Source organism: Pholis gunnellus, assembly GCF_910591455.1.
Source record: "Pholis gunnellus genome assembly, chromosome: 15".
NCBI classification, from domain to species: domain Eukaryota; kingdom Metazoa; phylum Chordata; class Actinopteri; order Perciformes; family Pholidae; genus Pholis; species Pholis gunnellus.
Genome location: NC_136542.1, coordinates 20,885,698 through 20,908,693, shown reverse-complemented (window position 1 = coordinate 20,908,693; position 22,996 = coordinate 20,885,698). Strand labels below are relative to the sequence as shown.

Below are 22,996 nucleotides of genomic sequence, written 5' to 3'. Positions count from 1 at the left end.
TCCCTTTGCAGCGCCTTATTGATTTACCCTGGTTACTCTAATTTTAACAAATCGTACTTCTTATGCCTAAACCTATCCAACACAATCCACGAAGGCAATGAGTACTTGCCAATCAGAGGCATGCCTTCGCCATGGTAGGAAAAAGTATTGGAAAGGCCTGATGACGTTATTCTGCTTAGAAATCAGCCATGTGATTCTGTATGTTGCAGGGAGTGTGTATTTAGAGTATTAAGAGTTTAGAGATAATTTAGAGATTAAGAGTAATGGGCCTTTTGAACAATGGGTGTACGTTTTTGGGATAAAGGGCTGTCGGACAAATGGGCTTCAGTCCAATGGAACATTTTTCAGGCTATTAGGGCTATGAGGGGTTGGAACGCATGGTGCATCACCACTTGTTATTACTTCTAATTCAAATTTAATTTTCTCTCTTTATTATCTAGTTTTGGGCCTAGCATATCACATCAATAGAACTAAACCAAAACTATTTGGTCACCATATGCTAGTACATAGCTAATTGGTAATCAATTAGCTTACTTCTCACCACATAGTTTGAGAGCAGGCTACTTAGCTAAATAAAATAAATACAATTAACTACTTCAACTGATCACCAGAATGGAGCAGAAACGTAAGTCCCACTAGCTAGCTCTGTCCATGTAGATCACCACAGCTGCCCAGCTCGAAATAAAGATTTCATATGCTTTTTAGCATTTATGTGCATCTGTGTCTCGGCTGTTTGTGTCATGGGCTAAGCTTTGGTGAGCCCATCTGTTAACATCTCTCCCACTATGTTTTGGGTGCCATTGATATCCCTTCTTTTTTTTTTTTAACGGCTACAACGTAAAGATGGGTTGTGTGCACGTTCCATCAAAGGAATGCAACATCTTGGGTCCAGTTTAGGACCACAGTCAGCTGGGCTTCATGTTCCTTTGTTATATATTTTTGTAATTGTATGTCAGTGCACCCTCCCTGGCATACTGTCCCGAGTATTGGCTCTTTGGGAAAAATTGAACCACCTTGAGTGGGCAGCCAGTTGCTCAGATAAGCTTATCTAGCAATAGAGAAGTCAGGATAGCCCCATTGTAAAACGCTGAGATGACTGTTTGAGAGAACTTTAGGTTAGTTATCTTGTAACCCCTGTACTCTGATAACACGAATGGGGTGTCTCACCAGAAGCCCCCACCTATAATAAACTGAAAAAAGGGGGCTTATCTTGAATGGTGAATGACATTGTTTCGATCCCTATTTATGGGAGACAAGGCGCTCTGCCTTGATGGCTTGCTACAGAGACTTCTGAGAATAATGCTGACAGGTCGTTCCCCATGGTGAGTTGGTTGACAAATAAAAAGACGAAGCGCTCTAAATTGGCACCAGTCTGGCCCGTCATGACAGAGCTCAGCGTGTGTGAACTCAAAGATGTACTGAAGTTAGTGAGAGAGGGATGTATTCATAAGATCTGATCAATTTATAGCTACATTACAAAAAGACACTCATCAACAAACTTGTAAGAAGGCAGCTGGCCAGTTTAATCCAGAATCAAACAGAATGTAACATTTGTTTATTTTCTTAAACTCAGTGTTCCCGGCCCACACATCCTTGGGCCAACGTTAAAACCTCCCACTCCTCCAGATGGCCAGGCTGCCCCTGAATCTTGAGGTTGTTCTCTCTCAGTGGCACAATTAAATGCTGCCTTTTTATTATAATCCCCGGATAATTTTGAAGTCGTTAATGGAGCCGGCAGAACCTGGCGGGTGATGTCAAGGGTCCAGATGGGCAGTCAGCTGAAGCAACCTGCCATTCAGCAGTGAACATTGAGATGCATGATCCGGTTCCATTAGCTTTTTTTTACTCTTCTTCTTCACTGCAACCGCCATTTTACTGGGCTCAATTAATTTAGAGCTATTTTGATTCCAAAATGTCAGTGCTTCCTCTTCCTTCAAGGATTCCAGGATAATTCATTGTCATTACGCGACACTGGGTTTATTTAAACAGTTAGGGGTTCAGTGTCTTGCTCAGGGACACTTTGACACATGACACCGTCGACCTTGCGGTTACCAGACAACCCTCTTAACCCAGTGAGCCACGGTCGCCCCCGACCCCCATTCTGTTGTTTCACAAAAGGAGAAGTGCATTCCTTTCAGGAGGAATGTAAACAGCAGCAACAAAACAATTCTCTGGGCAATATGGCCGGCATCTTCACATTGAAAGTTCAACATCAGGCATCGTTGACGACCACCTAGTATCATTGATGTAAACAAAGTCCGCCTCCTCTCGTCCCACCGGAGTCCTACGTTCTGTCCTGTGGTCCGCCAATCAAGTGCAGCTTGAACGTGGACGCCACGTCGGAGCCAATTCTCTGTAAAGATGGGGGCAAAACAGTCCTCAACCTCCCATTGCTTGGTTAGCCTGAATTGTCTTGCAACCGGACATTAGTCAGGAGCAGACTGGTTGGTGGGGTAGCCTACGGTCCTAGCTCGGTTAGCTTGGCTTCAATCTCGGATCTCCTCCTCGACTCCGCTTTCCGTGGCATTTGGTCCGCCAGGTCTGGCTAGGTGGTCAGCTATGGGCGGTAATCGACTCAAGGTCTGCTCACAGCTTGTGGTCTGCACAAATTATTCCAATCCCTACGCTTCCCCTTACAATGCCGATAAGTATGTTCTGTCATATGCTGTCATTTCTACAATAATAAAAGACGTAAAGACAACAATTTAAGACAATAATGAAGCAAAAATCATAATTTTCATCATGGCCATTGCCATTTTTCGCCGCCCCTACTCATTATATGCTCCACACAGACAAAAAGACAGTTTATTAATGATGGAATGTTCAGCAGAAGAAGCCAAAGACCTCATCTCATTACAGGAATTGCTCAAGCATTGAACATCAGATCTGATACACCACTCACTCGAGACATTGGCAAAATCTATTAGAAAAACCTACAGCTGGACGTCCAAGCTCACTGAATGGAAACATTTAGTTTTATCGTAGACCTGTCATTCTTTTGATGCATTGCCGTCATGTACATCTAATACTGAGACATCAAGGTCATCTATATCCATATGTCTTGGCATAGCCTTCACTGTTCATTTCTTAATTTCTATAATAAAGTATTTCATAGCGTCTGATCCAAGCCCTTATGGCCAGCCAATACAATCTCAGCTTGACCTCTATTAATGTGGAGCAGAATTTCATTCACTTTGAATTTCAAACACAGGTTGAAGTTTAGCATTCCAACCTAATGACCATCCTGAGAGGATATTTCAACCCAGTTGGTATGCATCCCATTGTTCATTGATCAGATGCTGTGTGTGACGGTTCTCAAAACTGTAGATGGAAATATGAAACGATTTGTACTGTTCTTTCTTTACTGTGGAAGTCGTATTTCAGTCAATAGCAACATGACAAATTGGGGTTGGTGCTGAGTTCTTTCAATGTCTTCCACGGCTTTTTTCCCCGGAATGTTCCCTATACTTTCTCAGGCCAGATTTGAAGTGGAGTGAAAACAATTGTGCATTGTCTGGGCTCTTTTTGTCTTCAGAATTGTGTGCATAGTGTCTCTGTGTATGGAGAAAACCGCAGCGTTTTTTGCTGGAATGTTGCCACAAACTCCCAGTTCGTAATACTGCAAATATATATTTATTGCAATACTTTCATCCGGGGGCCATAGGCTCATTCACCATTGTGTTACCTCCTTAGACGATGGATAGTGACTTAACAGGCACCTATATAAATACAAGTATTACAAGATACAAGATTCCCACTTTGATCCCTAGCTCACGACAGGCTGTGGTACAACGACCTTCTTAGCTGTGATATAATCACAACATATCACGAAGTGAGCTATTGCTTTTATGAAACGCTCCTCAAGTAAGGCACAACGAATGCAGCATGAAGCTATGCCTCACTCTAATTCATTCATATTCATTCATATTTATATAAAATACAAATGATGGGCTGGCTGCACATACACTGATAAAAATATCCTGTTTGATCTACTTAAATGAATTGAGGCGACTTTTTGCAACATATCATTTAGTTCAAGTTTAGTTTCAAAATAAAATGTTGATATTACATGAATACATTTTTTTAAGGAAAAAAAAGCCAGATTTTCTGTGTTTTGAACAAATGCAGATTAATGTAAAACTAGATATTTTTATGTAAAGATGAAAATATTTGTTTTAATTGTTCATATCACAGATTTGATTATGCTTCATCTGCTGGTTTTCCATTTTTCTGTCATTATTTGCCTCTTTATTTACATTATTTGTATATTCCACTTTATTGTGCAACCACTGAGAAACTGTTCTGTTCCAGTAGGATGACTTTGATAACTGGCCGTACTAAGCCTTTATTAGGCCACGGTATGTTGCTCCACTTTCTCTGGTCCCTGGGTTTGGTTACCAATAATTCTGGAGAGAGGTTCCACACTTTCGGCTATGATCTCTGTTGTGTCAAGAACCATCAGATAGTTTGTGAATCATGGTGCTGCGGAGGCTGGGGTAGTGTGTTTCTGCTGCCTTCCTGCTTGCTTGCATATTGTGGTTAAGGTTTTTGAACCTCCTCTGTACGAAGGCAGGGGATTGTTTTTCTGGAGATGGGCACTGCTCATTCCACTCCTCCAGGAAAGTTAACCTTCGATGTTTCGTTTTTGTAGCAGGTTATAACAGCTCACTTTGATACCTGGTGTCTGTAACTTGTTCCGTGTAGGCACAAGTGACCCCTCCATGTGACCCCGTCGCTAAGCAACCATGAGTTATGTGATTTATTATATTATGACTATGAACTCAATCAGATTGCATGATTTGACCCACCCGTTTTATAATACAGTGTATACAGTGCCAACACATTCACCTCTCGTCAAATTGTTCATGCGTTGCACATATGATGTTTAATTTAATGTGGCACAAGTTCCACATCTGCAAATGTTCCTAATTTTAAAGATTTTCTTTCCACAGCAACTAGGTTGTGTGTAAGCACACAGGAGCTACAGTGATCGTTACCGTGCAACAGAGATATTGTGTGCAAGTGCCACCAGTGAGCGCGTCTGTGCTTTGAGGTAATGTAGTTGAGAGGCAAGTCAGCGACAGACGTAGCGTTCTAAAGGCCAGTGATTGAGTGAGTGAAATCCAGAACTTTACAGCCCATGTGCAAAACCCTACATCCATGCATAGTTACCAACAACAGTCATTAAAAATATATGTGACTCTGTGGAGATATGTTCAAACAGCCGTCTACTGCAATTACATGTCTTTTAATTACTGGAAGAAGCACATTTCTAACCACTGGTGATTACCCACTTGGTCTGTGTTCACGCCGATCTTGGCTTTGTGTGTGTATGTTTGGAGGCTATGTGAAATTGACACACTGACATGAATCCCTGGTTGACTTTTTTTTCTTTCATCTGGGTTTGTTTATTTGGTCGGGGGTTGCTTTCATCTTCTTTAATTTGCTTCTGGCGGTTTTGAGTCACAGAATAATTAGCTTAGCGCATAAATGCCAGATAGCTGTGTTAAGGTGCGACTCGTATGAATATACAACGGTTAGTGCTCGCCTTGAGTGCAGTCGCGAGTTCTAGTCCTCAAATTCATGTAAAAGCCTCACGATTACTGTCGACCAAACCACTCCCCCCCCACCCCCACGTTGATAGTGCTCGCAAAGTGCCATAATGAAATTGCTTTGTTATTCATTGCCTGTGAGGCATAAGTGTGATGGCACCAAACTGTGATTTTCTTGAGAATGTATGTTGGTTTTTTCTCCTATAATGTTTTTTGTTGGTTTTTTTAAATCAATTTGGGCCAGCCGCGGGGGGGGGGGGGGGGGGGGGGGGGGCTTTAATGCTTATTTAATCCACTTTGGCTGAACAAACACGGAATTCTGCCAAAGACTTGTCCCCAAAGCAAGTCAACCCAGTTTACCTCATCTACGCTATCATTCCGGCTGAATTCTGGTGAAACAGATTTTGCCTTCAACAGATAGCATTCAAATGTGTCCTGTTTAGTTTGGGGAAGTGGCGTTCACTCAGCTGGGCCACGTCAGGCTGTTGAATGTAATCTGCACTTCTCTTGACATATTGGCTTACGTCTGTTGTGCATTTTGCCGTTTGACAGTCAAAATCAATGCGGCTTATGTAGAGATCCCGATCCAGCAGCAAATCTTGGCAGCCCCCCCCCATACCCCCTTACCTCCTTAACCTCTGCCGCCTCTATGGAAACCGAGTCGAATGCAGCATCATTTTTTATGAATTTCATCTTTCCCCAATGAAAAAAACACACTTGGATTCAAAAACAGTCGGCATGATCAAAACCAATGGCAATGGCTCTTGGGGGTAAAAAATGTCATTACCATGTAAAGCAGTTTCCATTTCTATCCTCCTCCTTCCTTCAGTTTTACTGCAGATACATTCAACAGGTTACTTGGACTTCTCAGATTGAAAACCTCCATTTCATGCACCTGAAGATGTGAGGTTAATGGCTTACCATACACATTGTAGGCGGCTCGCCGTGGTTGTGTTCTGTGGATTGCCATTTGGATGGAACAAGGAGACGTTGTAGATTTCGACATTACCCAGGACTATTTGTTGTTCTTCCTTCAGCTGTGACCCCGATGTGTCTATTCGATTTTTTGTAATCATTCCCGGCACATTCCCGCAGCCACATCTCAAACTAATTAACTTTGGCATTTTGCAAATTAGTTTTGATTTTGACTAATTGCTGACAGAAACTCACATTCTTGTTTGGATATCTCTGTGGTGTCACTTATGGCTGTTGCGGAGCCCTGGGATTCATTCAGGGTGAGTCCCCGGGAAATCTGAAACTTCATTGATTTGAACTCTGATGGATTCAAAAGACATGATGTCAGCTTTGTACGCGCGGCAGAAATCCGAACAACATAAGCAATTTGAGCAAAGCACAACCAAAATTGCTGTAACCTTTGGCCAACTACTGTGCTGACTGCAGGACCGGCTCCATTCCACTCCACAGTGAGCTTTATGTGCGACAGCGCCCCCTCAAGGTTGAACTCAACTTAAATCTTCTTTTTACATTTTATTTTGCTTCAAATTCATCCTCCTCAGTTTGCCACCTGTGATGGTTTCCGGACTTGTGAACAGTGATAAAAACTAACCAACCACAACATGTGATTGAAATCACTGAAGCAGAGCCAACGGACACACAGTGAAGACGCTTCTTTTTGACAGCTTGTCTTACACACACACACATCATTTTAGATCTACACTTATGAAGACCTTAAATAAATTCAGTTCCTCCCTTAACCCCAAAGAAAACCTTATTCCTTACTCAATGCTTAATGCTAACCTGAGAATGTGAGGAATACAAAGCTCGCAAGATGGTGTCTGTTTTGAGGACAGAACATGCATGAACACACCCGTTAGGCAATGTATAACGCTAGTCTTCCTGTCTGGTACGAGCTTCACTCTGATGATGTGTCCAAACAGGCCGTTAGGGAAAACGATTTTTGAAAAAAAAGAATACACAACACACTTCTTCATGCATTGTTTGTCCTGATGGATGAGACTCAAAGCTAATGCAAACCAGATCCCACAAGACAAATAAGCCCTAATGTGGTTAGGATACAAGCATCCTACATCCTCACTAACAAACACACACACACACACACCAAATTAAAAGTGCTACATTAGCCAGAGCAGAGCAGTAAGGGAGCATATGAATAGCATTATGAAAAGAGATTCATCAATTGGCAGCAAAGATTAGTTGGCTTGAGCTGTTTTGTTTTTCTGAGGGAAAAAACAAACTAAAAAACATTCCCATCGTGGGAGATCATTTCACCAGACAGCAGTCTGAACAAAGGTCAGGTGATTTTAAATAACCAACAGGCCGTTAGGACACAAAGGACCGCAACGAGAATGATTAGCATCCGCATTCGGATTAGTCATGAATATCTAATTCCCGCATGAAGAGTCTTTATCATTCATTTTAATTTTCATTTTATTTATTTATATTACGGAGCCTTGTGCCTTGCATGGTATACCACTAATTAGGTTTAAATGTTTGAGTGATGTGCTCTGGCAGCTCTGCTCTGAGCCGCTGCTCAGTTAATCAGTGCTGTGAGCGCCAGCGCAGACATAGCGTGATAAGACATGAGAATAATTCAGTGGTCCAGGAGACTTGTGTTCAGTTTTACGGTAGATAGAGAGAGAGAGAGAGATCTCAGGTTTACGTTGATCATTTTAGATTGGATGCCATACCCCTCTGTCCATTTCATTATCACAACATTAAGCGTATTCAATGCCAAGCCCGACTTCCTTTGTTTACACTTTGTTTAAAGTCTTTGCCCAAGTCCTGAGGTTTCATATTTAGATGTGGAGCCCTTTCTGTCATATTTATCTAGGTTTAAAGGGTACGTATCATGTTCATTTTCAGGTTCCTATTTGTATTTAAGTTTTCTACTAAAACATGTTTACATGCTTTAATGTAAAAAAAAACACATCCTTTATTTCTGTCTGAATACACCTCTGCTGTCTGAAACGCTCCGTTTTAGCACCTGTCTCTTTAAGACCCCCTTTCCGAAAAAAAAAGCCCAATCGGCCCCTATTGGTCGTCACCGCAGTCGGGGAATCTGGGTGTGTCACGACCCTGGTGAATGAAAAGCTGTGACATCACAAGGCACAGTTTGTGAATACGGGGCTTTATGCATTTCCCTGTGGATTGAGCTTTAGTACTTTCACAGTATTTATATAGCACCTAGACCTGCTTCATAATAAAAAAAGACATGGAAATCTAACTTTCTGCATTGTGGGACCTGAAAGAATAAATTGCGTTGCAGTGTATTTGCTTACATCGCGTGTGCACAAGGAGACGAGCATTCCTGTGCAATATACAATTCCATCATCACCGTGCTCAGTGCTCATTCAGCAGTGAGGCCTGTTCTAAAGGTGGGCCCCTCAGCTGAAACCATGGTGAATTGAGGAGGACCATATGAATGTGACTCAGTCGGCAAATCATTTCAAGGTTATCAAAGACACAGTGGCAGCCCTTATCTGGGGCTTCATTTCCTTTCTATTATGGGATATGGCAGGGGAGCAGGTCCCACTCCGTGTACCGTGTGCTTTAACATCACTTCCCATCTGGTCAACACCTCCCTCCACGCTGAGCAGTGTCTGGGTGAGAGCAGCCAACACAACATTAAACAAAGCGCAAACACATAAGAAGGGTAGCTGCCAGAGGTAGTAATGCAAAGCTCGAGCACAGACTTTGGGGAAATCAGAAAAGCTCAGAGCCCGTTTGTGTACTGGGTCCCTGTGTGTGTGCATGTGTGAATTTATGTTTGCTGTACTCTTACTAACACAATTCTACCCAAACAAAGCACAGAATAAACCCCGAAATAGACACGGTGCAGACAGTTCCCAGCAGACTTGTCGTAATCGAAAAGCAGAGACTTGCTGAGATCTGTGAGAATAATGACATCACCTGTCTGTGGGTGGTTAAAACCTTTACAAATTAGTGACATTGTTCCAATTTGGTGCTCTTAATAATAGTATTTATCTTCTACGAGATGAACGCCATGGTTGCAACATGATTCACTAAATTGACATCATGCTGTATTGAAGACTTTAAGCTAGCAATTGAGACTATAAACTCATGTTCACAATGTTTACTGCAGTAATAAAATCAAGTGAGTCATTTTCTCATAGATATTATTTTTGCAACCAGAGGAGTCGTCCCCTGCTGGCCATTAGAAAGAATGAAAGTTAAAGGCTCTTTGGCTTTGGCTTCACTTTTCAGACACAGAACTTTCCCTTTGTTAGTGTTTTTTTTTGCTAAAAACAGCTGCAGGAAGCAGGATTGATAAAAGCAATGAGACTGAGCCCTGCTATGTAGAGAGCAGAGTGTGCTATTATTTCTCTGTAGCTATGAGCGAATTCTTTTACACATTTTTACACATTAGTATTTATTAATTCATCAATTAATTAAATAATAGTATAGTGCTGTGATGTGATGTACTGTACCTTTAAAAAAAAAAAACATCACCTGAGATGTCGATGTGACATGTCTGTTCAAACTGCACGTTATTAATGAAAACAGCATAGCATGGATGGCAGCTCTCAAATGGCCAAAGTTCTGTTACAATGTGCAACAATGCATGAGCTACACAATGTGTTATTGAGTGTCTCTTTGTGTACTTTAATCATTGTTGCCTCGTGTGTACGGCATTCAGAAATGTCATTAGGGAAGTCATTTGTTTGCTATATGTGGAGTCGGTGTAACAATGAAGGGATGGGCAAGAGACTGGGGGAGGGGAGGAGAGAGAGAGAGAGAGAGAGAGAGAGAGAGAGAGAGAGAGAGAGAGAGAGAGAGAGAGAGAGAGAGAGAGAGAGAGAGAGAGAGAGAGAGAGAGATTGTTGATGAGCTCGGAGCCAAAGAGAAAACAGCACAATTTGCATAATGAAATTAGGGACAGATAAACTACATGAAGCCAGCCGCTGGATGAGGGAGAACAGCATTCAGCGCAGGACTGCGGCTCACGAACACACAATAACTTGACCCGAGTGTGTCTCGCGACCGCACACCTGCTGCAGCAGTGGCTTCGAATTGCAGCCCCACTCCGCACCAGCCAAAAGCTCTCAAGTGACGCACCACCTCACACCTGACCACCTCCGCTAGACCCAGGGAGTCTGGGGTGGGCTCAAAGGGTGGGGGGGCATGCAACAGACAGCGGAAGAAGGTGAACTTCCTCAAATGGAAGGGAATGTGGAAGCCCCCATGATGGCTTCCGCCGAAGCCCTGGACAGTCCCTCCTCTGAGGCTCTGGGCGCTCAGGCGGTGCAGGCCCGGACGGCCCAGGCCACCCTAACCCCCGACCCCCGCAGCGCATGCAGGTGTTTCTGTCAGCCGTGGTGTCTGCTCCTCGCACTGATCCTCCTCCTGCTTTCTCTCCTTGGCAGCTGGGCGGTGGTCCACCTCACCCTGGGGACCCACAGAGGATCGCCCTTCCGGGTCTCAGCCAGCTACGATCAGCGGATTCCGCTGGATGACATGGCCACCATCGAGCCCCACTTCACCACCAACTGCACCATGGGTAAGTTGGCACAGCTGTGTCGTTGCGTTCAGGAATGACGGTGCTGCTCTGTTTTATTAGTACTTTTATGTGTGAAAACTATTGATTGTGTTGTGGAATGTGTTTTATCAAAGTTTAGTTGTCATGGACTACTTATTGTCACTTTTGCCATTTCAAAGACTAAACGACCAAAGAGTTAATCGATAAAACCATCTCTGATAATATTAGTTAATAAATGTATTAGGTGATAACTCTTGGGATCCTTTTTTGGGAGTTTTTTTCTGTCACATTTTCTGCAATATGTATGTGGACTAAATCTGTCTCACATGTCTGCCAAGTGGCTGAGTTCCCAGAGCAGCTCAAACACGTCAATTTGAAAATTGCACAGCTACATTCTGTGATTTATTTAACTTCATTACACCATGTTGAGCAATGAAATGCGTAGACTGCTAGACTGAAATAATATCCCTCTATGTCAACCTCGAAAGCTCCTGAAATTTGATTAATATGGCTGATTCAATTTCCTTCGAGCTCGATGCCGAAGCACAGCAACCCTCACTTAAACATTTCAAATGTGCGTTACCGAGGAAATATGGATAACAGACTTTCAGTTTCTTTCGACAGACAGATGTTTGGGAGGCAAAGACGTGTCAAAATGTCACAGCAAACAGGTGCTGTTTTAATGGAATGGAATGGATATATGTTTAATATTTTTCAAGCAGCTACATGTAGATATCGGCATGTTTTTCACAGTGAATGTATAGTCTGAAGCTTCATTTCAGGCTTCTGTAAGAAAAGTTATCCAACTTGTTTACCAGACTATGTTAGAGTCTGCTGAGCTCACATAAAACAGAATTCAAAAGTAAAGGATGACCAAGAGAAGTGCTCCTCCAGTAGCACACTCATTTAAATCTTAAAATTGGCAGCAGCACTCAAACGAGATCCCTACATTGATAAAAAGTAGCTTACACAACGTTGTCCTCACAAAGATTTGCAATAATCAGTGATGGAAGAAGCACACAGAACTTTTATTCACGCAGAAATAACAAAACCACAGTATATTAATGTTACAAGTACAATTCCTACATTTCAAATATTAAAGTATAAGTACTTTAACTATTAACATCAACATGTTATAAAGTAGTTAGATGTGACAAAGAAAAATGTATTTTATCAAGTGACAGTCCCACCAACATCTGCTGGTTACAGCTTCAAAAATGCAAACCGGTGCTTTATTTCAATCTCATCAATTTGACTGGAATTTTGAGGAGTTTAAAATCAAGGTTAACAATTATTGTAAGAATGTTCTTAAAGTACCAAAGCACTTTACGTACTTATTAGTAGTTGTATAAAGTAGCATAATGGAAATACTGGAGTAAAGAACACGTACCTCATGATTGTGCTTGTAGAGAAGCTCCATAGGCTGCACTGTGAGTTTTAGTTGCTCAGATATCGTACTGTACCGTATTGCGTCTGCATTACTGGGAACATGAATTATAAAATCCCACTTTGACATTGAACAGCAGCCAGCAGTCGCAAACTGAATAAGGATAATAATGATGATATTGGATGATAATATGATAGATCAAAACTGTCAGTATATTGCCTTAGATTGGGTTTTATTATTATTCCACTTGTTAACTGTGGTTTCCTAAAAACTTTTCTAGTCATTTATCACAGCGTGAAGCCACCAGAATGGAAAGTTTGTTTCTCCTCTTTGTAGGTTAGTGACATATAGATGCCCGACAGGACACAGTGGACACCTTGAAATGTTTTCATATTATGTGAACAATTGCTCCCCTGTCACAAAAGATCGTCCTCTGTTGCCCTGATTTCTGGTCAGAGATCTTGGGCGGATCACTATGACAAAAGACTGGCAGGTGGACCAGCATTGTGCACAACATCTTCAAGGTCCACTCTATTTCATTGCTTGTTATGCTACACAAAGGGAAGGATGTGGCCTTTGAGACAGACCTTCAGTTTCCAAAGCTGTAGTGACACAAATTCAGCCAAAACAAACCCCAGCACCGGGGGTCTGATCCCGGGGGGAATTGCCCAGACTCCCAACTAGATCAGCAAACTTTCTGTTCCAGCCGTTACATAGGTTAGACCAGGGGTCTGCGACCTTTACTATCCAAAGAGACATTTTGCTCTATTTCCCACCAAATAAAATGTGTCTGGAGCCGCAAAAGCTATTTGATATCACAGCTTATAAAGTTTTATATATATAGTTATATTAAATATACAAAAACTATAGTTTATTGTATTTCTGAAAATATAGAACAAGAATAAAGACAATTCTTGACATTTTATTGCTATTTTACGTGTTATAACAATATCAAACTCTGATGAAGAGGAGAGTTTGCTGCAGCAGTTGAGGAATCGCTCTTTTTCGCTCATCTCCAGCGTGATACTTTCAGCAAATGCTGTGTGCTTCTTCTGGAAGTGTCTTTGCTAATTTCTCGCCACATTTCAAGCATACAGGTAAGCCAGCACCGTTGGCAGTGAAAGCAAATGAATACGTCCACGCAGAATTAAACTCTCTTATTTTCCTCCGTGACTTTTCTTTTTTGGGATTTATCCATTGATAGTTTACCGAGGGCGGGGGGGGGCTCTGCAGATCATGATTAGCCACCTGCAGGGAAAAACATTTTTATTTAAGGTCAAGTATTACTGACCTTGTTGTCTTTTCTAGCAGCTGTTGTCCAGTTAAAGTCTGCATTTCTGCGGAGGAAGCAGCTGTTATTGGAGCGATTAGCGAGCAGCGTGTCCAGCGGTGTTATGAGACCTACGGAGCGGCCGTCTGAAGTCACGTTAGCGGCTTTGAGCAACCAATCTACTTCCTGTTTACACCGGCACCCACCCACATGCCCAGTGTACGTGAATAGTCACGTGATAGTCGATTTCAGGCGTTTAAGTCTGGACGGAGATCATCTAGAAAACAATACTGAAACGCCATGTGGACGGAGATCGTTTAAAACGAAAACGTATCAGTGTGGATGTAGACTCAGGGAGCCGCAACAGAGGGTCTGAAGAGCCGCATGCGGCTCCGGAGCCGCAGGTTGCCGACCCCTGGGTTAGACCAAGCGCTCCACCAGCCCGCTGTGGCCCCCTGTCGCTTGATTCTGCGCTGGCTGAATGCTAGTTGCTACAGCTAACCGCTAACTGAAAGGCCCGTCTCTTTGAGCCGCTGTCTCCCCTCCTCTTGGTGCAGTCGTCTCCTGGTGGCGGCAAAGACAAAGCTAAAATAAGTCTCTTGTTTCCACTTTGGATTCAATCCAATGAACAAAATATCTAAATGTACAAGGACCCCGTCCTCCCATGTTGGACTGAGTCCAGACTGGATGCTACAGTGACTCACTATCGCCTCTTGATGGACAAGTGGTATTGCAAGACAGGATCGGCTTGAGCTAGCTAGTCGGCATGCTAATTTTAGTAGATATCTCAGAAATACAATACATAGACATATTTAACATATTATCAACACTGGCCAATCTCCCGCCAAGGCCTCTCATCGAAGTTTCTTTGAGCCCTGCTGTCGTTTATGCTCGGTCAATATTTGACTCTGGATGAACTAGAAGCAATCGCTCAACAGGAAGGATTTGTTTAGCTCTAATTCTTCCAATTTTCGGTTAGAATGGGCTGCTTGGACTCAGGAGGTCAGGTGGGGGGGTTTAGTCTCAGGGAACAATTCATCATTTGATCCAGCTGAGTTTCTTACAGCTGGCCCACACCGGCAACAAATCAGCAACACCTGACTCCTCCATTACATTATCTGGATTTGGTTATCAGATATGTGAAATGTGTGTGTGTGTGTGTGTGTGTGTGTGTGTATGTGTGTGTGTGTGTGTATGTGTGTGTGTGTGTGTGTGTGTGTGATGGTGTGTGAGTGTGTGTGTGTGTGTGTGTGTGTGTGTGTGTGTGTGTGTGTGTGTGTGTGTGTGAGAAAGAGGAAGTGAGTGAAAGAGATGTGGAAAAACTCAGCTCACATGCTCGCACATTTCATATTTCTTCCACTTAGCTCTCGACACTGCATATAACTTTAAATCCTGCTATGACCTGGGCTATTTTAAAACTAAATCCCAGCCTTAAAGTCCTTCTTGGAGTCTCTTCCCCAAATTGTCTCCAGAATCACGTTGCAGGAGAAAAGCCTCTGAAAGAAGTGCAAAACAAAAGAAAAACTAAAAGAAAGTGACTGAAAAACACAAATAATTAAATATCATATTAGTTTTTCTCCTGTCTATTTCTGCCGTTAGTATTGCTCATGCAAATCCAGTCAGGGTTGTCCGGTGTCTAATTGTTCTCGGCTCCGGGTTCACTGTGTTCCTCTCTTCCAGGCAGCACGTAAGCTGTGGCTGGTAGAGAGTGAGACAAAAAATGATGCAGGCGTGCTGTACTCTCCTCAGGCACCACCTGGGTCCTCAGAACAACACCCACTATACACATCCCACTCCCAAACTAAGCCCTAATCCGTCTCGGCACGCTCGCCAGCATGGCCTCGCCACATTTTGCGGTGTTCTTAACCAAACCCCCCACTCTCCCATCCAGCACCTGTCACAAACCTGGGCTCGAATTACCGTCCATCCTTACCTTAGCACAGAACATGAGGCCAGAGCGCTTCATTAAGGCTGTCACACTCAGTCCCTGGAGAAAAAGAAAAATGGTTGTCTGTATTTCTTCCAGGCCCCTGCACTCACTATTGGCTGGTTACTGCTATCACTGACTTGTATTGACAGGACTTTTTGGGGTGGGTGGGCACAAAGTCTGATCCAAACAGAAGTGTGAAATTAAGTTTCAAGTCTGTGGACACTTAATGTTCTGTTTCTTTCTTTGTGGTACGGTTGCGTAACATTTTCCTGCAAATTAGTAAGAAAATCATGAGTCATTCAAAGGATTCTCAAATTAGAGAGAGGGGGAAAAAATACTAATGACTCATTTCATTTATGGCTTCTTGTTGTGCGTTATTACTTGCTGTTTTTTTACAGTGCATTTTTACATTAACAGTCAGAAGTCATAATATCTCTGACTTACTTTCAGCTGAATCAAGTTAATCTAAATCCTGTACGCAAATTCCGCCCAGATCAGCGCTCCTTGTGATCTTCAATCTGAATTGGAAATTTGACACCGTCCATTGCCTCCCTCTTAGTTGTTTTCTTGAGCAGAAAGGCGGTGATTACTCAAGCCAGTGAAGTGCGAGGAGATAATGTCAATACGGGATAAATAAATGGAGCGGTGTCCGACTTCTTTCTCCATACCCTTCCACTTTAATTAACTCATCAGTCACAGGGCCAACAAGCAATCCAATTTGTTTGCCCCTAAAGTGACTTGTGTGGTTATATGCCTATCTCTGGAGCTCACCCCCCTCGAGACAGGAAGCTACAATCCCGCCTATTGCTAGTATTTCTTTGACGGTTGTTGCCGTCCAGAGAACGCAATTATTCAAGCGCGGCAAACCCGTCAATGACACTCTCAACCTCCCACAGTTTCTCATCCTGGAAGTAAACAGACTCTAGCGTGATGACTGACAAGCTCATTACCAGATTGTGTCAATAGCCGATTTGACTTTGCCTCCGTCATGGCACTGTGGCAAGGCAGAAGGTCGCATGTGCGTTTACTCATTATAACAATGTTTGTCCACTGAAGAGCACATTGGCATTTGCGCTCATGTATCACCCTGCAAAGCTGTCACAATTCATTTTTTCCCCCAAATTGGACACGTAGCTGAGACAAGGTAGCGACGAACCCTGTTGGGAATTTGAACCGGTGACCTTCCCTTCCACGGCCCATTTCCCTAACCATTACACCTTTGCCGCAGCATGCTCTTAATGGAGCGTTACGGCGAGTCTATACTTTGAGATTAGGTACACAACAGCACGAGGGAGTCGCCGGGCCCATCAATCACGCACGGCCCTGTGAAGGCGATGAGGGAAATGGGCTTGGAGAGAGCTGGTGGAGTGGACAGAGTGTCAGAAATGTGGATGGAAGGGGGGAGGGTTTGTAGAGGGAAAAAAAAGCCAATCAGTGTCATAGTGTGGTACTGAGACTCGCCTTTAATTATGCAGAACTTATCACACATAAGCCTTTAATTGAGTTTTCAATTTCGCTTTGAATGCATGAATAATACAAACTCATCCCTGAAGTTTTCTCCTATTGGGTAACAAGAGCAGGCTGAATATATATATATATTCTTTATATATATATTTTATTTTATTCTTTTTTTTCCAACAAAAATACAAACCTCATACTGTCACAGCAGTGTGAGACCGTGTTTATGTGATCAAAAGAATGTCAAAACTTAATAAAAGTTGAGGGATGTGACACGGTGACGCGGTGGCCCCATAAGGATGGGTTATAGAGCAGAACGTTTCTCGTCTGTCTTGTAAAGACTCATCAGCTCTGCCGCTGCTCATCAATCCCCTGATGCGCATGTGTGCAAACTTAATAATGTCGAGCAGGTGTGAAAAATCTGGCAAATGGTGCGCACGTCAATCCTCGTCGTGAGCTTAAGGTGTGATTTTTCCCTCTGGGAAACATACATCCTGTAAACAGATCTTGGCTCGCAGGATTTATCTCCTGTAGTGTCCATATACTGGATCAGCACTTTTAATGATATTCTTCCTCGTAAAGACTTCAGTAGCAGGATCAAAACTTAGAGAGTCAACGTGTGCGCTGCTAATTAATATTAACATTTACTGTTCGAGGCCTCTGGCTCAAGACACTAAAACCTTTCATGTTAAAGTCGCACCAGGACACGATATGCAGCTTTCAGTCCACAGTGGGACTGAAACTGTTCATGATTAATACACGTATTATTTTTCTGTTTCTCTTCATATATGCGCATCAAAGAAAGAGTAGTTTGTGGGCCATATGTATTCTATACATACGGCAGTTTTAGCACCTGTCTCGACAAAGCAGAGTCTGCTCTGATTGGTCAGCGTTTCCGGTCTTCCCCATCTGTGCTGTCCCCGTCCTCACAGAGTCACTGCACTAGAAGAAGATTAGCGTCACTTCTACCGGTGACTGTTGTGACATCACAACCTCACAGTGGCGGCTCATTTAAAGGCACAGTTTGATATAGCACCTAGACCTTCTTTATAATCAAAAGAGACATGGGACACTATGGGACCTTTAAGCGTAGTTTAACTGGTTCAGATTTAGTTTCCCAGTGTATTTATTAGATGAGATATTGATTAAGAGAGACTTAAAGAGAGAGCTCTGTTCCATCCTCTGCTTTTCTATCTGCCCACTGCCTTTAAATGACTACGCTACTGGTTAGTGGTGTAACGGACCACTGTGGATCCGGGATCGGTACGGATCCCCCCTTACGGTTTGGCACTTATGTGAACCTCGGATTAATGACATAGTTTAACGTTAACCGTCACAGTGTGAAATAAAACAAAGACTATAGATGACTGTAACAAAGTAAAAGGATAACATTTAGAATTGTTGAGGTTTTACACTTCCGAGCAGTTGAAATGATTTTTGGGATGGTTTGAAGCCTTGTAGACCAGCTGCTATAATCAAACAACAATATGGATCTTCAATGAGTGGCAATTAGTATCGTCACTAAAAGTTCTATTTGCTATATTTGTGCTAATCCGATTTGTGATCCAAGCCGTGACTCTGATCCGTTATACGATCCAAACCATGAGTTTTATGATCCATTGAACCTGGTTGATTAAATGTTCAACATTAGCATTTCAGACATTATTTCTACCAAAAGAATGAGAGTCCACCATCACCAATTATAATATATACTCTCAACAGGGTATGCTTCACTGACATTTGAATTCCCCACTGTGGCGGAGGTTAAAAGTTAGGCAATAAAATCCAACAGTGTTCCTATAGCCGAAACAGCAATAAAATGTTGGCTGCACATGAAAAATGTTAACATAATTACAATATAACCTTTAATTAAAGTCAGGGCACAAGCTACCTATCAAACAGAAGTGTTCTTTTTTTATTTAAAGTCTGCATTGTGTGAAGGTGCTTGGGGTATACATATATATATATATATATATATATATATATATATATATATATATATATATATATATATTTAATTTGTACTCATTTTAATGAGAAGGTTTGTGAAACTGTGATGCTTACATTTTATAATGACATGTTTACTGAGGGTTTGTGTCAGAGCAGATACAGACCGAGCATGACTTCCACAACACTCAGATGTGGATGTAGCGGTTATGAAACATCCCACTGTTGAAAAATCAATAATCTTACTGTTTGGAATCAATAGAAATACCAGATAACTGCCTACAATCTATTCACACACACAAATCCTTGTTGATCTGCTTCAACAGGGCCATCACATGCACTACAATCCATAAATACAGGTCTGTAGACCGTATAGGCCATGTTTTTTGCACAGCTCAATATTTCCTGTTTTCATTCAGTCTTTCTTTACGTTTTATTAGTTCCAATATGGATTTCACTATCTCCCTGTGGGCCTGGATTACAACAATGGAACTAAAAGTCATTTTTGATCACAAAATACTGTTTCATAAGTACAATAAGATAAGTACGTAAAATTAGGCACTTCAGGAGCCTTGGGGGGAAATCAGAAGCTCATCTACCTGCCATATTAACTTGGAGGTCATTTTATGGATATTTGTCTCTTCTTGTCGTGTTCTTTTGTTTTTTTTGTTCCTTCGATTGCTCAGCATCCTCGTCCAAACAGAATGTCCAACGGCGAAAATAGTAGTAGAAAGTTAAAAAGAACACACACAGCTCATCAATGAACAGAAGACACAAGGCCGCCCTATCTGGCAGTACTAAGCTTCATCACGCTCTACCTCTAATCGCTTTGCCTCGGGCCTCTCCGCGAGCAGCATCCCCTCAACACAAACTGGCTTTCTGTAGCAGGCACCTTTCCAAGGCAATCTACACAGGCAGTTTCGTTTTAAGATATTGAGCAAGTGTTAAATGGCCCAGGGCACCAAGTTCCCAGCATACATATGCCAAATGGAACAGATGTCTAAATCAACCCTGACCTGGCAGGGAGGAGGACATTTCTGGATATTATGGACTAAGCACCGTTGAAGAAAAGTCGGTCATTAAGATACAGCAATCCTAAATCTCATTTTAATGCTGCAGAGGGGATATTTGTGCGCCGGCATGAAATACTTATTCTGGCCATTCAGTCACCTCAAATGACAGGCTTTACTGTGTTGCACGCTGAAGTCTGCAAGAGAGATATATTTCACGGACTCTGTCGGGAGCTCTAAAGAAGACTCACTAACTATTCTCTGACCTTTACTGACTTCGATCTACGGCTGGTGCGGACTTCAAAAACAGATTTTATGTGCGTAGAAAGTAGCCTTCGGCATATCCCGCCACCTGTTGAGGCAATCGTTGAGTCAGGGATGTCAACAAACCCATCATTAACAAACCGCTTGTCGTTATTGTAATGCAGGAGTAAAAGTCATAGTTATTACTCCGTCTGAGAAGAGTGCATAGTTGATTTCTGGTTTGAAATGGATCCAATCCTGCCCCCTCTGTAATCATCAGAGACAAGTTTACACTGAGGAGCAGCCCTCCGGTGTGATGCTGATGGGACTAAGCAAAGGCCACAATCTCTCCACGACCGCTCACCACTGCGAGACGTATGCCATGATGTCAAAGCCGCTCTGTGTGCTTTGTCGATAGCAATGTTTTTTTTCACAGACAAGTTGGTGTGGTTGCAAAAGAAGCCTCCAAAAAGTGAGAAAAAGCCAGCATGTGAGGGTTTTGTGATTCACGAGAAAGATACTGAGGAATGATAACGCACAATGGGAATATCTGTCTTTTGTGTGTTTCAAGGGCGGTGGCCACACAATGTGCGGATAAAAGTAGCATAAAGGTTAATTCCCACCGGTTTCAATGTTGGTCTTGCTGTCCTGGTACATGAATATGTAGCAGTATCAAAGTGTTTATGAAGTCAGACCATACTAAAGCCATACTAAAAGTGGACATTATCATTTTACAGCAGTTGTTCAGTCACAGGTATCCTGGTGTGATTCATGGTGGGTGGGCGACTGCATAGCAGGCGGTTCGATCCCCTGTTCAGGCTCCTCTAGTCACATGTTGATGTGTCCTTGAGCAAGTGTCCTTGAGTGTCCAAAATTGCTCCCGTAGCTGTACCTACGGTGTAGAATTGTGATATAATCTGAATTGTAAGTCGCTTTGGATAAATGCGTCTGCTAAATGACTGTAATGTAATGTGATTATTCATGTTTAGCCATGCTAGCGGCTGAATAAACATGAATAATCACATACATTACAGTGATGTTGGTCAATCAGTGCCTGAAATATCTCAAGGACTGTTGAATGGATTGTCAGGAGGTTTTGCAGACACTCAAGTGTAAGTTATGGGACATGGACAGCATTATCTTGTGTGAAGATCCTGTGTTTGTTTGACCCATCCATCCACTCTAACCTCCTCCTAAGCAGACTCTGTCACTCCTCATACTACGGCATCTGTCCTGGCTCACGATTACATGCAAATTGATTATATGGGTTTTATACAAATTGATTTCCTGGAGTTATATATGAATGATAGTGCTTTTTGTGGGTATAGCTATGGACAGTGAATGAGAAAAGCCTGACTTGCTTATAACAGCATGTTAGCATTTTCATTGCCAGCATGTTGGCATTCATCTCCTAGCACCGCTGTGCCAAAGTGTACCCTCACAGAGCGGCCTGCATGGCTCTAGACTCTTAGCGTTGTTGCTTTAATGCTACCTGCAAGCTGCATGTATTATCCAGAAAGAAGCCAGTTGGCCTCTTTTGAATTGAGGGGATTTTGCTTTACATTACTTAAGTGAATGTGGAAATGAGCTCCTCATTAAACTAATAAGCTTCACCAGTATGTATGCCCTCTCTCCACACTCTCGGCACTGATGAGACATGAGCTCGCCAAACCTAGAAAAGCAGTCAGAAGATAATTATATTCGATCTGTTATACAGGATAATTGTCAAATTTACATAGCAAAGGATACACAATGCCTTGAGGTTTTAAAGTAAGGCATTTGAGTAAAACAAGATAACGGGTTTTTCACATCAACAATACACCTTTTTCAAATTCCCCAAAAGAGAACGCATTCCATGTCTGCAATGTATGACGGGCATTAAAGTATTATTTTCATTTTCTCTCCGCCGGTCCACTCTCGTGCGTGCCGCTGTCTCTCCAGCAGGGAGCGTGACAGATAGTGATAGTGATTGAGAAGACCTCTGACCAATCGAGCGTGGCTGCAGTTAATTGAATTCATGAGCGAATACTTCTTGCCCTGTCCACCGTCCGGTGGGAGACTCGGCTGCATCCATCTTCAGTATGTCCACCCGCTCCTCATTCTGCCTTCAGTGTGGTGGCACGATGGCGGCGACGCCCCTGGTTAGGGTCCCTTGAGGTTTCCCTCAGTCCTCCATTATGGCATGTGAGATTGAAAGAATACACATTAAAGAATAAGCAGAAAATGATAAATTGGTTCTAACTACTGCTAATTTGTATTCTAGTCTTAATCAAGTCTGTGACGGTCTTTTTTTCTTGTATTTTTCTTCTTCCATGAAGCACTCAAGCAGATTTCAATCCAGGCAATTCTTCAGCTTGTTTTTTTGTTGTTGTTTCAGAGCACACAGAGGATTTCAGGAGATGGTTGACATACTTGCTCATCCGTAGGAAAACAAAAGCCATGGTCATTTCACTACGGTCTCCGCCAATCAAGGCCGCGTTTTTGCAGCACGACGACAACGAAGACACGTTTGCCTGCATTCAAATCCACAAGCAATGGCCCCCAAAGTGTTATTCAAATGGCCAGCTTTGCCCGATCCCGTGATATCCTGCCGAGCGAGAAATCTATCAGCGGAATCGCAAAAGCGGGGCATGCGTGCCGCTGTTATGCAAAATCTCTGAAATGTTATGTGTTGAAAAAGTGGAACCACCATAGTGGACTATGTCTTAGTTTCTGTGTTG

General features: G+C 42.6%; 1 protein-coding gene across 1 annotated transcript in view; it reads left to right on the top strand.

The window, feature by feature from the left end:
- Positions 1–22,996, top strand: part of alk (ALK receptor tyrosine kinase) — a gene marked incomplete at both ends in the record, with an annotated part of 222,817 nt that overhangs the window by 135,457 nt on the left and 64,364 nt on the right. Inside the window, one exon of the mRNA XM_079174739.1 lies at positions 10,919–11,052. Coding sequence (XP_079030865.1) covers positions 10,919–11,052 — 134 coding nt within the window. The remainder of the gene's footprint in view (positions 1–10,918; positions 11,053–22,996) is intronic.